Source organism: Tachyglossus aculeatus, chromosome 1 (genome assembly GCF_015852505.1).
Source record: "Tachyglossus aculeatus isolate mTacAcu1 chromosome 1, mTacAcu1.pri, whole genome shotgun sequence".
NCBI lineage: Eukaryota > Metazoa > Chordata > Mammalia > Monotremata > Tachyglossidae > Tachyglossus > Tachyglossus aculeatus.
The window spans coordinates 15,399,271-15,412,413 of record NC_052066.1 but is presented as its reverse complement, the minus strand read 5'-3'; the positions used below and the strand labels follow the sequence as shown (position 1 = coordinate 15,412,413).

The 13,143-nt window shown below is 43.6% G+C and overlaps 1 protein-coding gene across 1 annotated transcript in view; it reads left to right on the top strand.

Moving 5' to 3' along the window:
* CNTNAP5 (contactin associated protein family member 5) overlaps nucleotides 1-13,143 on the top strand; it is a 919,822-nt gene that overhangs the window by 455,728 nt on the left and 450,951 nt on the right. The window contains 1 exon segment of the mRNA XM_038741400.1: nucleotides 9,654-9,838. Within this exon segment, the coding sequence (XP_038597328.1) occupies nucleotides 9,654-9,838 (185 nt within the window).

Sequence of the window (13,143 nt, the reverse complement as noted above, 5' to 3'; positions counted from 1 at the left end):
TAGTACAGTGCTCTGCACATAGTAAGCGCTCAATAAATACGATTGATGATGATGATGATGATGCCAGCCCTCCTCGATTACAGGATCTTCCGTGAGGCCGGCACCTATTTCTCACATAACCTGCATGCAATGGAGTCGGTTATGCTAAGCCTTTAGGGAAAGTGCAGTCAATGCCGCTTTTGCATACTGGAGTATGCGGCTAGGGTGGGCAACAGTAGAGCAGGTATAAATGAAACAGTTGGCTACAGTTAAACAGCTATTACTATGATTAATATTGTTATATTTGTTAAGCATTTACTATGCATCACACACTGTTCCAAATACACAAGTTAATGAGGTTGGACGTAACCTCCATCCCATACGGGGCTCACAGTCTAAGAAGGAGGGAGAACTGTTATTTCATTCCCTGTTTCAAGTAGAGGAAACCTGGAGCAGAGTGAAGTTAAGTGACTTGCCCAAAGTCATGCAGCGGGCAGGTAGCAGAGATGGGAGTAAAACCCAAGTCCTCTAAATCCCAGGCCCTTGCTTCTTCTCCCAGGCCTTGCTGATTCTTGACTGTATCAGCTGTTCAGTGACTGTTTTGTATTTGGGGTGACCAAATGTGAAATTGCTTTGGGCAGAATATAATAGTGCTTAATGAGGGAGAAAAGAGTTAGAGAACATTTGTGAAACCTATCAAAAAGATCAACCGTCACTGTGAATAGATAGTAATAATTCCCTGACAGGAAATACTGAGGCTTTCATCAAAGGGGGCGATTGGCTCATTCGCATATGAATGGAAACCTGTATGCTCTTTATGTTTATTTGTATTGAGTAGAAATTGGATTCCAACATCAAATGTCATATCCATATTCACCTTAATGAAAAAAGGAAAAGAGAAGATTATGGATTAGAGAGGCTTCTCAGTCTGTAAACTATCCAGAATGTCCTTTCATTCATTCATTCATTCATTCATTCATTCATTCATTCATTCATTCCATTGAATTTACTGAGCACTTAGTGTGTGCAGAGCACTGAACTAAGCACTTGGAAAGTACAATTCAGGAACAAAGAGAGACAATCTCTGCCCACACCAGGCTTGAAAATTTTGTTAAATTTCTAGGTGCTATGAACAATATTCAAAAATAAAAATAAAATATGAAAAAACGTGGAGAAGATATGAAAAGTGCGGCTTAGTTGATAGAGCACGAGCCTGAGAGTCAGAAGGACCTGGGTTTTAATCCTGACTCTGCCACTTGTCTGCTGTGTGACCTTGGCCACGTCACTTCACTTCTCTGTGCCTCAGTTGCCACATCTGTAAAATGGGTATTAAGATTGTAAGCCCCATGTGGGACATGAACTGTGCCCAAACTGATGAAAGTGCGTCTTCCTCAGTGCTTAGTACAGTGCCTCGGCACATAGTGAGCACTTCACAGATACTATTAACAAAAAAAAATGATGTGATTAGGTCTACCGACTTAGAAAACAAGTTCTAGTTAGGTTTTCTTTTTAAAGCTAATATATTTATTTACATCGAAGGAATGGTTGATTGTATGCTATTTGTTTTTCCCCTAGAAGTGCTGTATTCTCTCCCAAGCCATTAGAGTAGTGCCCTGTACACAAAAAGAGCTCAATAAATACAAGTAATTGATTGATAGCCCAGGCAAACTTCTGCTTTGCTTTAACTAAGAAACTTGTTTTCCCTCCAAGTGCTACAGATTCCATTTGGATAAACACTGAGCCTACTAAGGCTTTTTCCAGCTTTTTGCTGAGGGAGCTTGGGTCTAAAAAAAATCTCTCGAGAACAATGTCTTTAACACCATAGCAGTAGTACTGGTATTTAGTGCAAAGCTTGGAATGTAGTAAGCACTTAAAACAAATAAAATTAACATTATTAGCTCCAAATCATCTCCCAACTCCATTTTTAAAAAAAACAATTAAGCTTTCTTCCTATGTGTCTTTTTCTCAGGGTTTCAAAAACAAATGTTGACAGTATGGCTTATATAATGCCATTGAATTTTAAGTTTTGGGAAATGTTGTTGCAGGGAGATTCAGTTAAGCAGAGACACTTCCTAGGCTATTCTGACTGTCAAGAATCAGTCTATCAATCAATGGTATTTATAGAGAGCTTAACCTAGGCAGAGCACTGTACTCAGAACAGTGCTCAGCACCTAGAACATATTAAGAGCTTAACAAATACCATCATTATTATTATTACTAAGTACTTGAGAGAGTACAGTACAGTTGGAAGGCACAATCTTTCCCACCTACATCTTACAACCTTACAGGGGAGACAGAAAATGAAATAAATTATTCATTTATTTAGTCCCTGGGGAACCAACAGAGTGAAAGGATATATACATAAGTATTCTGGAGTTGGGGAGGGGTGAATTTCAAAGAGGTTAGTTGAGGAAGACTTCATGGAAGTATATGACTTTAGTAGGGTATTGAAGAAGGGGAGAGTGAGGGTCTCTTGAAATATGAAAGGGGAGGGATTCCAGGTAATAGTTAAAACCTGAGAAAGGTGAACAAAGGGTCAGCAAATAGAGAGAGAAAAACAAAAGTGAGGCAGAGTTGGTTGTCTTAGAGTGAAGTGAGATAAGTCAAATATATAGGAGCGAGAGCTGATGGAATACTTGAAGGCCTTAAGGTGAGGAGTTTCTGCTTGATGCGAAGATAGACAGACACCACTGTAGGATTTTGAGGCGTGAGGATCAATCAATCAATCAATCGTATTTATTGAGCACATACTGTGTGCAGAGCACTGTACTAAGCGCTTGGGAAGTACAAGTTGGCAACATATAGAGACAGTCCCTACCCAACAGCGGGCTCACAGTCTAGAAGGGGGAGACAGAGAACAAAACCAAACATATTAACAAAATAAAATAGAATAGATATGTACAATAAAATAAATAAATAAATAGAGTAATAAATATGTAAATCAGGTTGAACACAATTAACCCCCATTTAACAGATTAGGAAACTGGGGTTCAGAGAAGTTAAGTGACGTGCTAAGATCACACAGCAGACATGTGGTAGAGCTGGGGTTAGAACCCAGGTCCTTCTGACTCCCAGCCCCATGCTCTATCTACTAAACCACACTGTTTCAGGGTGTGGAGTCCAGATTTGAGGGGGTCAAGATAGAGCTGGAGAAGTGGAAGTGGAGGCAGCAAATGTAGACAACTCACTTAAGGAGTTTGGAGAGGAATGCCAGGGGGAGATGGGACAATAACTGGAGAGAGCCATTGGGTTAAGCGAGGGTTTCTTTAAGATAGTGAATACATGAGTATGTTTAAAACCAGCAGGGAAGAAGCCATTGGAGAGTAAACAGTCAGTCAGTCATATTGATTGAGTGCTTACTGTGTTCAGAGCACTCTACTAAGCATTGGGAGATTACAATAATAATAATAATAATAATAGTATTTGTTAAGGGCTTATTATGTGTCAAGCACTATTCTAGGTGCTGAGGTAGATACAGAGTAATCAGGTTGTCCCACGTGGGGCTCAGAATCTTAATCCCCATTTTACAGATGAGGGAGCTGAGGCACAGAGAAGTGAAGTGACTCGCCCAAAGTCACACAGCAGACAAGTGGTAGAGCTGGGACTAAAATCCAGGTCCCTTCTGACTCCCAGCCCCATGATCTATCTACTAGGCCGGGCTGTTTCCCTAGATTTTGCGCTCCGTGAGGGATAGGGACTGTGTCCAACCTAATGATCTTGTATCTACTCCAGCCTTTAGTACAGTGCTTGGCTAGTACAGTGCTTGAAGATCACACAGCAGACATGTGGTAGAGCTGGGGTTAGAACCACCCCCCCCACCCCCCCGCCTTCAAGGCCCTGCTGAAAGCTCACCTCCTCCAGGAGGCCTTCCCAGACTGAGCCCCTTCCTTCCTCTCCCCCTCGTCTCCTTCTCCATCCCCCCCATCTTACCTCCTTCCCTTCCCCACAGCACCTGTATATATGTATATATATTTGTACATATTTATTACTCTATTTATTTTACTTGTACATATCTATCCTATTTATTTTATTTTGTTAGTATGTTTGGTTTTGTTCTCTGTCTCCCCCTTTTAGACTGTGAGCCCACTGTTGGGTAGGGACTGTCTCTATATGTTGCCAATTTGTACTTCCCAAGCGCTTAGTACAGTGCTGTGCACACAGTAAGCACTCAATAAATACGATTGATTGATTGATTGATTGATTGAAGTAAGCACTTAAATACCCCTATCATCATCATCATGCTGCCAACTTGTACTTCCCAAGCGCTTAGTACAGTGCTCTGCACAAAGTAAGCGCTCAATAAATACGATTGAATGAATGAATGAATCATCATCGCCCTGGCTTGGGGGTCAGGGGTCATGGGTTCTAATCCCAGCCCCGCCACATGTCTGCTGTGTGACCTTGGGCAAGTCACTTCACTTCTCTGAGCCTCAGTTCCCTCATCTGTAAAATGGGGATGAAGACTGTGAGCCCCACACGGGACAACCTGATCACCTTGTATTCCCCCCAGTGCTTAGAACAGTGCTGTGCACGTAGTAAGTGCTTAACAAATGTCGTTATTATTAGTAGTAGTATTATTATATCATCTCTACCACCACCGCTATCACCACCAAGCCCCTAGCTAGTATCATTCAGCAAGCAGCCGGGATTAGAACGCATGTCTTCTCACTCCTAGGCCCATGGTCTTCCACTAGGTCACACTGCCTCAATATTAATATTTATTAAGGACTTACTGTGTGTGGAGCACTATGCTTAGTGCTGGGAAAGCCGGGAATTCCATACAGACCCTGTCCCTCAAGGGACTCACAATCAGGGGAAGCAGTGTGGCCTAGTGGATGAAGCATGAGCTTGGGAGTCAGAGGACCTGAGTTCTAATCACAGTTCTGCCATTTATTATTAATAATAATAATAATAATAATAATGGCATTTATTAAGCACTTACTATGTGCAAAGTACTGTTCTAAGCGCTGGGAAGGTTACAACGTGATCAGATTGTCCCACGGGGGGCTCACAGCCTTAATCCCCATTTTACAGTTGAGGTAACTGAGGCCCAGAGAAGTGAAGTGACTTGCCCAAAGTCACACAGCTGACAATTGGCGGAGCTGGGATTTGAACCCATGACCTCTGACTCCAAAGCCCGGGCTCTTTCCACTAAACCACGCTGTTTCTCTTCATTTATCAGCTGTGAGATCTTGGGCACGTCACTTAGCTTCTCCATGCCTCATTGACTTTATCTGTAAAATGAGGATCAAGACTGGGATCCCCATGTGGGACGTGGACTGTGTCCAACCTGATTAGCTGTATGTACCATAGTGGTGCTTAGTACAGTGTCCGGCACATAGTGAGTGCTTAACAAATATCTTGAAAAAGGGGAACCCCTAAAACCTGATTTCTGATCCCTGACTGCTCCAAAACACATGGTGTCACCCCCTCCGGCCCCTCACTGCTGTGTCCTGCAGGTTCAGACATCTAGTTCACCCTCCCCCTTATAGACTGTGAGCCCGTTGTTGAGTAGGGACCATCTCTATATGTTGCCAACTTGTACTTCCCAAGCGCTTAGTACAGTGCTCTGCACACAGTAAGCGCTCAATAAATACGATCCACAGAACATGACAACGGGAGTGAAGCGGGGCGCCTCAAATAAAAGTCCTGCAAATAAAGGCATGCAACGCATATCTGTATTGGACAGGGGACACACAAGCTGAAAAACAGACTGACTGGTTTAAAAGTGGAAGGATGCCTCCCTCCACCCTATTCAGAGCAAAAATTTTGACCTTGAAGATTATTATTTTCTACCTCATTTCAAATGAGCTAATATGTGGGAATTCTCCATTTCCAAAGTCACCTGTAAAATGTGTCATTTGGACACATGAGTGAGTTAAACTCTTTTCCTTGACTTGATTCAGAAGAAACTCAGCTTTTAACCACACGATAGTTCACAGGAGGAAAGAGAGCCGATTGCGTACCGTTGTATGAGAGACGGATAATTATTTCATCAGGCAAACGGCAGATTGTGGGGGAAGCGATGGTAGGAGTGGTTTCTGTGAAGAAATTGTGCCGTTTCACTCACTTCGGTGTCATATTGCTCAAGGGACCGTAGGAATTGAAGGTGAAGAAAGATCCGAGGGATGAGGCATTTTCATTTCCACGCCTGAAATGAACACAATGAGAGTGTTTAACAGTGTTGAGTGCTTAAATGATATATCTGGAGCAAAAAGGAGATGATGTTTCTTCCTAATGGATCCTCTTTACACCTCCTACACCAAGGCATCTCTAATTAAGTGTCACAGTGTGCTGCTGTATGCTTGTTTCACCCTGGCATGTGTTTTTCCTCTTAAATGTGTATATTCCTTGGGTAGATCTGTGGATGTTCAGAAACCTGCATTTCATTTATTCATTCAATCGTATTTATTGAGTGCTTACTATGTGCAGAGCTCGGTAATAAGCACTTGGGAAGTATAAGTTGGTAACAGATAGAGATGGTCCCTACCCAGAAATGGGCTCACAGTCTAGAAGGGGGAGACAGACAACTAAACAAAGCATGTGGACAGGTGTCAAGTCATCAGAACAAACAAATAAAGCTAAATGCACATCATTAACAAAATAAATAGAATAGTAAATATGTACAAGTAAAATAAATAGAGTAATAAATCTGTACAAACATATATACAGGTGCTGTGGGGAGGCGAAGGAGGTAGGGCGGGGGGAGTTGGGGAGCATATGAACCCAGTGTATCCCTTAGCAAGAAAGGTCACTAACTGGGAAGATTTGACTTCTAAGAAAAGAACCGTTCAGACAGCCAGGTTAGCAGAGGAGTAATAATAATAACAATAATGATGTTATTTGTTAAGCACCTTACTATATGCCAAACAGTGTTCTAAGTGCTAGGGTAGATCCAGGGTAATATGGTGCCCCATGTGGGGAATCACATTCTTAATCCCCATTTTACAGATGAGGTAACTGACGCACAGAGAAGTTAAATCACTTGCCCAAGGCCACACAGCAGACAAGTGGCAGAGTCGGGATTAGAACCCGTGACCCCTGACTCCCAACCCATGCTCTTTCCACTAAGCCATGCTGCTTCTCTAACAGAGACCTTCAATGACTAATTGAGTGGCATCCTAAACAACTTGTGGGGGTTGAAGACAGGATGAGGATAGTGGTTAGAGATGGAGGGATGAGGAAGAAGCAGCGTGGCTCAGTAGAAAGAGCTGCTCCACCAGTTGTCAGCTGTGTGACTTTGGGCAAGTCACTTAACTTCTCTGGGCCTCAGTTACCTCATCTGTAAAATGGGGATTAAGACTGTGAGCCCCAAGTGGGACAAGCTGATCACCTTGTAACATCCCCAGCGCTTAGAACAGTGCTTTGCACATAGTTAGTGCTTAATAAATGCCATTATTATTATTATTATTATTATAAGAAATAAATACTCCCCATCCCCAGTCCCAGTCCGACATGGAGGTCCCAGTCCCAGGAGGAAAGAGAAGAGATACTTAAAAACTAGGATTAAAACCCAGACCTCCAACATTTTATTCCGAAAACATGGCTCGTGGCTCAGTGGACAGAGCACGATCTTTGGAGTTAGAGGTCATGGGTTCAAATCCCGGCTCCACCAATTGTCAGCTGTGTGACTTTGGGCAAGTCATTTAACTTCTCTGGGCCTGTTACCTCATCTGTAAAATGGGGATTAAGACTGTGAGCCCCCCGTGGGACAACCTGATCACCTTGTAACCTCCCCAGCACTTAGAACAGTGCTTTGCACATAGTAAGCACTTAATAAATGCCATTATTATTATTATTATTATTATTATTATTATTATTATTATTATCTCCTCCAAGAAGCCTTCCCTGACTAAGCCCTCCTCTCCTCTTCTCCCTCTCCCTTTCATTCATTCATTCATTCAATCGTATTTATTCATTCATTCAATCATATTTATTGAGCGCTTACTGTGTGCAGAGCGCTATACTAAACGCTTGGGAAGTACAAGTTGGCAACATATAGAGACGGTCCCTACCCAACAGTGGGCTCACAGTCTAGAAGGGAAGCACTTCCTATTTGCCAAGCACTGTTCTATGCGCTGGGGTAGATACAAGGTCATTAGGTTGTCCCACTTGGGGCTCACAGTCTTAATTCCCATTTTCCAGTTGAGGAAACTGAGGCCCAGAGAAGTCAAGTGACTTGCCCAAAGTCACACAGATGACAAGTGGCAGAGCTGGGATTCGAACCCATGACCTCTGACTCCTAAACCCGTGCTCTTGCCACTAAGCCACGCTGAAAATGGAGACTAAGACTGTGAGCCCCATGTGGGACAACCCGATTACGACAATCCGATTACCTTGTAGCTACCCCAGCACTTACAACAGTGCTGGGCACATAATAAGCGCTTACTAAATACTAAAATTATTATTATTATTAACTCAGATGAGATTAATCTTATTTAAGATTAAGATTATTTTATTTGTACATATTTATTCTATTTATTTTATTTTGTTAATATGTTTTGTTTTGTTGTCTGTCTCCCCCTTCTAGACTGTGAGCCCACTGTTGGGTAGGGACCGTCTCTATATGTTGCCAACTTGTACTTCCCAAGCTCTTAGTACAGTGCTCTGCACACAGTAAGCACTCAATAAATATGATTGAATGAATGAATGATTAAGCTCTTCTCTGTGCCTCCCTCTTCATGAGAATGTGGAACTCCTGGACTACTTTAGACTGTGAGCCCCTTGTTGGGTAGGGACCGTCTCTATATGTTGCTGATTTGTACTTCCCAAGCGTTTAGTACAGTGCTCTACACACAGTAAGCTCTCAATAAATATGATAAGAAGCAGCATGGCTCAGTGGAAAGAGTGCGGGCTTGGGAGTCAGAGGTCATGGGTTCGAATCCCGGCTCAGCCACTTGTCAGTTGTGTGACCTTTGGTAAGCCACTTAACTTCTCTATGCCTCAGTTACCTCATCTGTAAAATGGAGATTAAGACTGTGAGCCCCACGTGGGACAACCTGATCACCTTGTATCCTCCCCAACGCTTAGAACAGTGCTTCACACATAGTAAGTGCTTACTTCCCCCTCCCCATCCCCCCCACCTTGCCTCCTTCCCCTCCCCACAGCACCTGTATATATGTGTATATGTTTACTTATTTATTACTCTATTTGTTTGTTTATTTTGTTTGTACAGATTTATTCTATTTATTTTATTTTGTTAATATGTTTTGTTTTGTTCTCTGTCTCCCCCTTCTAGCCTGTGAGCCCACTGTTGGGTAGGGACCGTCTCTATATGTTGCCAACTTGTACTTCCCAAGCGCTTAGGACAGTGCTCTGCACACAGTAAGCGCTCAATAAATACGATTGAAGGAATGAATGAATGAACAAATGCCATCACGATTATTATTAGTATTCAGTGAATGTTGAAATAAAAGTTTGTTCCAGGCACTCAGAATATCAGGGAGACGGAGGAGGCAGTTGGACAGTTTGGGGGAACCCCTAACTTGGGTCAGAAGAAGTGTAGTCGCTCTGTCTGAACTTCCAGATCAATCAATCAATCAATCAATCAATCAATCGTATTTATTGAGCGCTTACTGTGTGCAGAGCACTGTACTAAGCGCTTGGGAAGTACAAGTTGGCAATTGTTGTCAGGTCCCCCTCTAATCCCTTCCCTGGACTTGTGTCTCTCACAGGTGACGGCAGGCTACGATTCAGCAGCAGTCCCACCACAGCCACCCTGGGCAGCCTTCTGGACGACGAGCACTGGCACTCTGTTCTCATCGAGCGTTTCAACAAGCAGGTGAACTTCACAGTGGACAAGCACACGCAGCACTTCCGGGTCAAAGGCGATGCCGATCACTTGGACATCGATTACGAGGTGAGTTGGGGCTTAGCAAACGTACTTATAATTGCGGTCTTTGCCAAATGCAGACCAGGCGGAGGGTATTCTAAGTGTTGGGTTAGAAACAATACCAATCCGATGAGCTAAAGCCCCTGCCCCACAGGGGGCTCATCAATCAATCAATCAATCCTATTTATTGAGCGCTTACTGTGTGCAGAGCACTGTACTAAGCGCTTGGGAAGTACAAGTCAGCAACTCATAGAGACAGTCCCTACCCAACAGCGGGCTCACAGTCTAGAAGGCTAATAGTCTAAGGGGGAAGAGAGAGCAGGTGAAGAGAGAGCAGGTATTTCATCCCCATTTTATGGATGAGGAAACCCGGGTGCTGAGAATTTGTGACTCTGCCAAGGTCAAACATTGTAAGTAGTGAAGCCAGGATTAGAACCCTGGTTGCCGCTCAGTAATAATAATAATAATGATGGTATTTGTTAAGCACTTACTGTGTGCGAAGCACTGTTCTAAGCGCTGGAGAGGTTACAAAGTGATCAGGTTGCCTCACGGGGGGACTCACAGTTTTAATCCCCATTTTCCAGATGAGGTAACTGAGGCCCAGAGAAGTGAAGTGATTTGCCCAGAGTCACACAGCTGACAGTTGGCGGAGCTGGGATTTGAACCCATGACCTCCGACTCCAAAGACCGGGCTCTTTCCACTGAGCCACGCTGCTTCTCCAAGTTCTCCCTGTTCAGCCTCCCTCCCGGGTCATCTCCAGCCCACTCCCCCATTCCCTTCCTCCTTTCCCCTCAGCCTCCTCCCCGCTCCCTTCAGTTATGCCAAACCCCATGACGTCCAAGTGCCCAGTGAACCTAAGTGTTGACGGCCCCCGCTCCCACCCACGCCAGTCCCCTCAGTCTTGTTTTCTTTCCACTAGGACTTCCAGGTTTTTTTGTGTGTTTGTTTGCTTCATGGTACTTGTTAAGTGCTTACTTTGTGTCTAACTTGTTCTAAGCTCTGGGATAGGTATGAATCAGTAAGGTCAGATGCAGTCCCGGTCCCTCATGGGGCTCACAGTCTTAGAATGAGAAGGAGGACAGGCACTGAATCCCATTTTACAGTTGAGGAAACTGAGGCACCAAAAAGTTAAATGACTTGCCCAAGGTCATGCCGCAATTGGCAAAGCAATTGGAAGAACCGGGATTAGAACCCAAGTCCTCTGATTCCCAGACCCGGGCTCTTATGCTGCTTTCATAGGTGAAGCAGAACTGAACACTGCTGAAATGGTTTTTGTCAATATATATAAGAAAAACGCAGGTCTCCTACAGTGAGGGAAGCAACATAGTAACAGTAATAGTAGTTATGGTATTTGTTAAGTGCTTATTATGTGCTAGGCATTGTACTAAGCGCTGGGGTGGATACAAGAAAATCGGGTTGGACACAGTCCCAGCCCCCCTTGGTGCTCACAGTCTCAATCCCCCTTGGTGCTCACAGTCTCAATCCCCATAGATGAGGTAACCGAGGCACAGAGAAGTTAAGTGACTTGCCCAAGGTCACATAACAGACCAGTGGTGGAGGTGGGATTAGAACCCATGACCTTTTAACTCCCAGGCTCATGCTATATCCATTATGTCATTCAGCTTCTCTTGCAAAAATCTCACATTAAGGAAAACTAGTTTTGTACTCAACATGCCTGAAGCCCTGCACGTTTAGTTCAGTGCTGCCATGTACTGTGTGCTTTGAGCTAAAACCTGTGCTAAGCATTTGTAGATCAGACACCCAATATCCACAAGGGGCTTGCGTTATATGTGGGAAGAAAGTGTTCGATGAGTTTTCACCCGATGGATATCGATCAATCAGTCATTTATTGAGTGCTTACTTGGGAGGGTACAATAGAATTATCAGGGACATTCCCTGTCCATAAGTAAATAGGTCAGCTGGCCCCAGTGAGATCCACTCATTCATTCAATCGTACTTATTGAGCGCTTACTGATTGCAAAACACTGTTCTAAGTGCTTGGGAGAATAAAGTATAAAAACAAACATACACATTCCTGCACAAAACGAGCTCACAGCCGAGGGGAAGCAGACAATAATATAAATAAATAGATAAATTACAGATGTATTCAGACATATGTGGGGATGGGAGGGAGGATGAATGAAGGAACACGTAAGAGTGGCACAGAAGGGAGTGGGAGAAGAGGAGAGCTTATTTGGGGAAGGGTTCTTGGAGGAGATGTGCCTTCAGTAAGCCCCGGACAATGTCTTAGAGAAGCAGCGTGGCTCAGTGGAAAAGAGCCCGGGCTTTGGAGTCAGAGGTCATGGGTTCAAATCCCGCTTCCACCAATTGTCAGCTGTGTGACTTTGGGCAAGTCACTTACCTTCTCTGTGCCTCAGTTACCTCAAATGTAAAATGGGGATTAAGACTGTGAGCCCCCCGTGGGACAACCTGATCACTTTGTAACCTCCCCAGTGCTTAGAACAGTGCTTTGCACATAGTTAGTGCTTAATAAATGCCATCATTATTAAGTCTCTTCCTTCTAACAGCAACAGTCACTTATTTGAGTTTTAAATCGTTTTTATTTTGAGGTGTACCGTTTTTTGGGTTTTCTTAATGGTGTCTGTTAAGCACTTGATATATGCCAGGCACTGTTGTAAGCACTAGGGTATATACAAGGTGATTCGATGGACACAGTCCATGTCCCACAAGGACCCCAAAGTCTTCTTCCTCGTTTTGCAGATGAGGTAATTGAGGCACAGAGAAGTAAGTGACTAGCCCAAGGTCACACAGCAGACAGTGGTGGAGAAGGGATTCAAAACCAAGTCCTACTGATTCCCAGGCCCGTGCTCTACCCTTCTGAGTGAGGTTCAAGTGCTCATTAGGCTAATCAGGAGGTAGGGAGCACGAAGAAGCAGTAACGAGGCAGAAATCTGGAGCCTCCACAAACTGAATAGAGGGTTAACTATATTAGATATCAAAGTGGCTGTTTTCAATAGTCTCATCAAGCGGGAAGATTTTTCTCCCTTTAACCCTAACCCTGTAACCCTAACCCTAGTTGAACACACAGCTAACAAGCCTTGGTTCACAGTCAAGGGGCCAACTCGGTGGGGGAAGCAAAAAGCAAAAAGCAAGATTGTAGCTGGAATTGTTTTGGGGTTTGGTAACTGAGGTAAATAGACTCCTCTCTTTCATAGATAACCCAATATAAAAATATTAGACACTTATCAGAAAAATCAAGGACACATTTTGTAAGAATTAACTTTAAAGCGCAACTACTAGCCTAAGCAGTATTCTTCAAATAGCTGAGGCCCAGGGTTAAATTAACCCTATTACCTGATTTCATTCACAA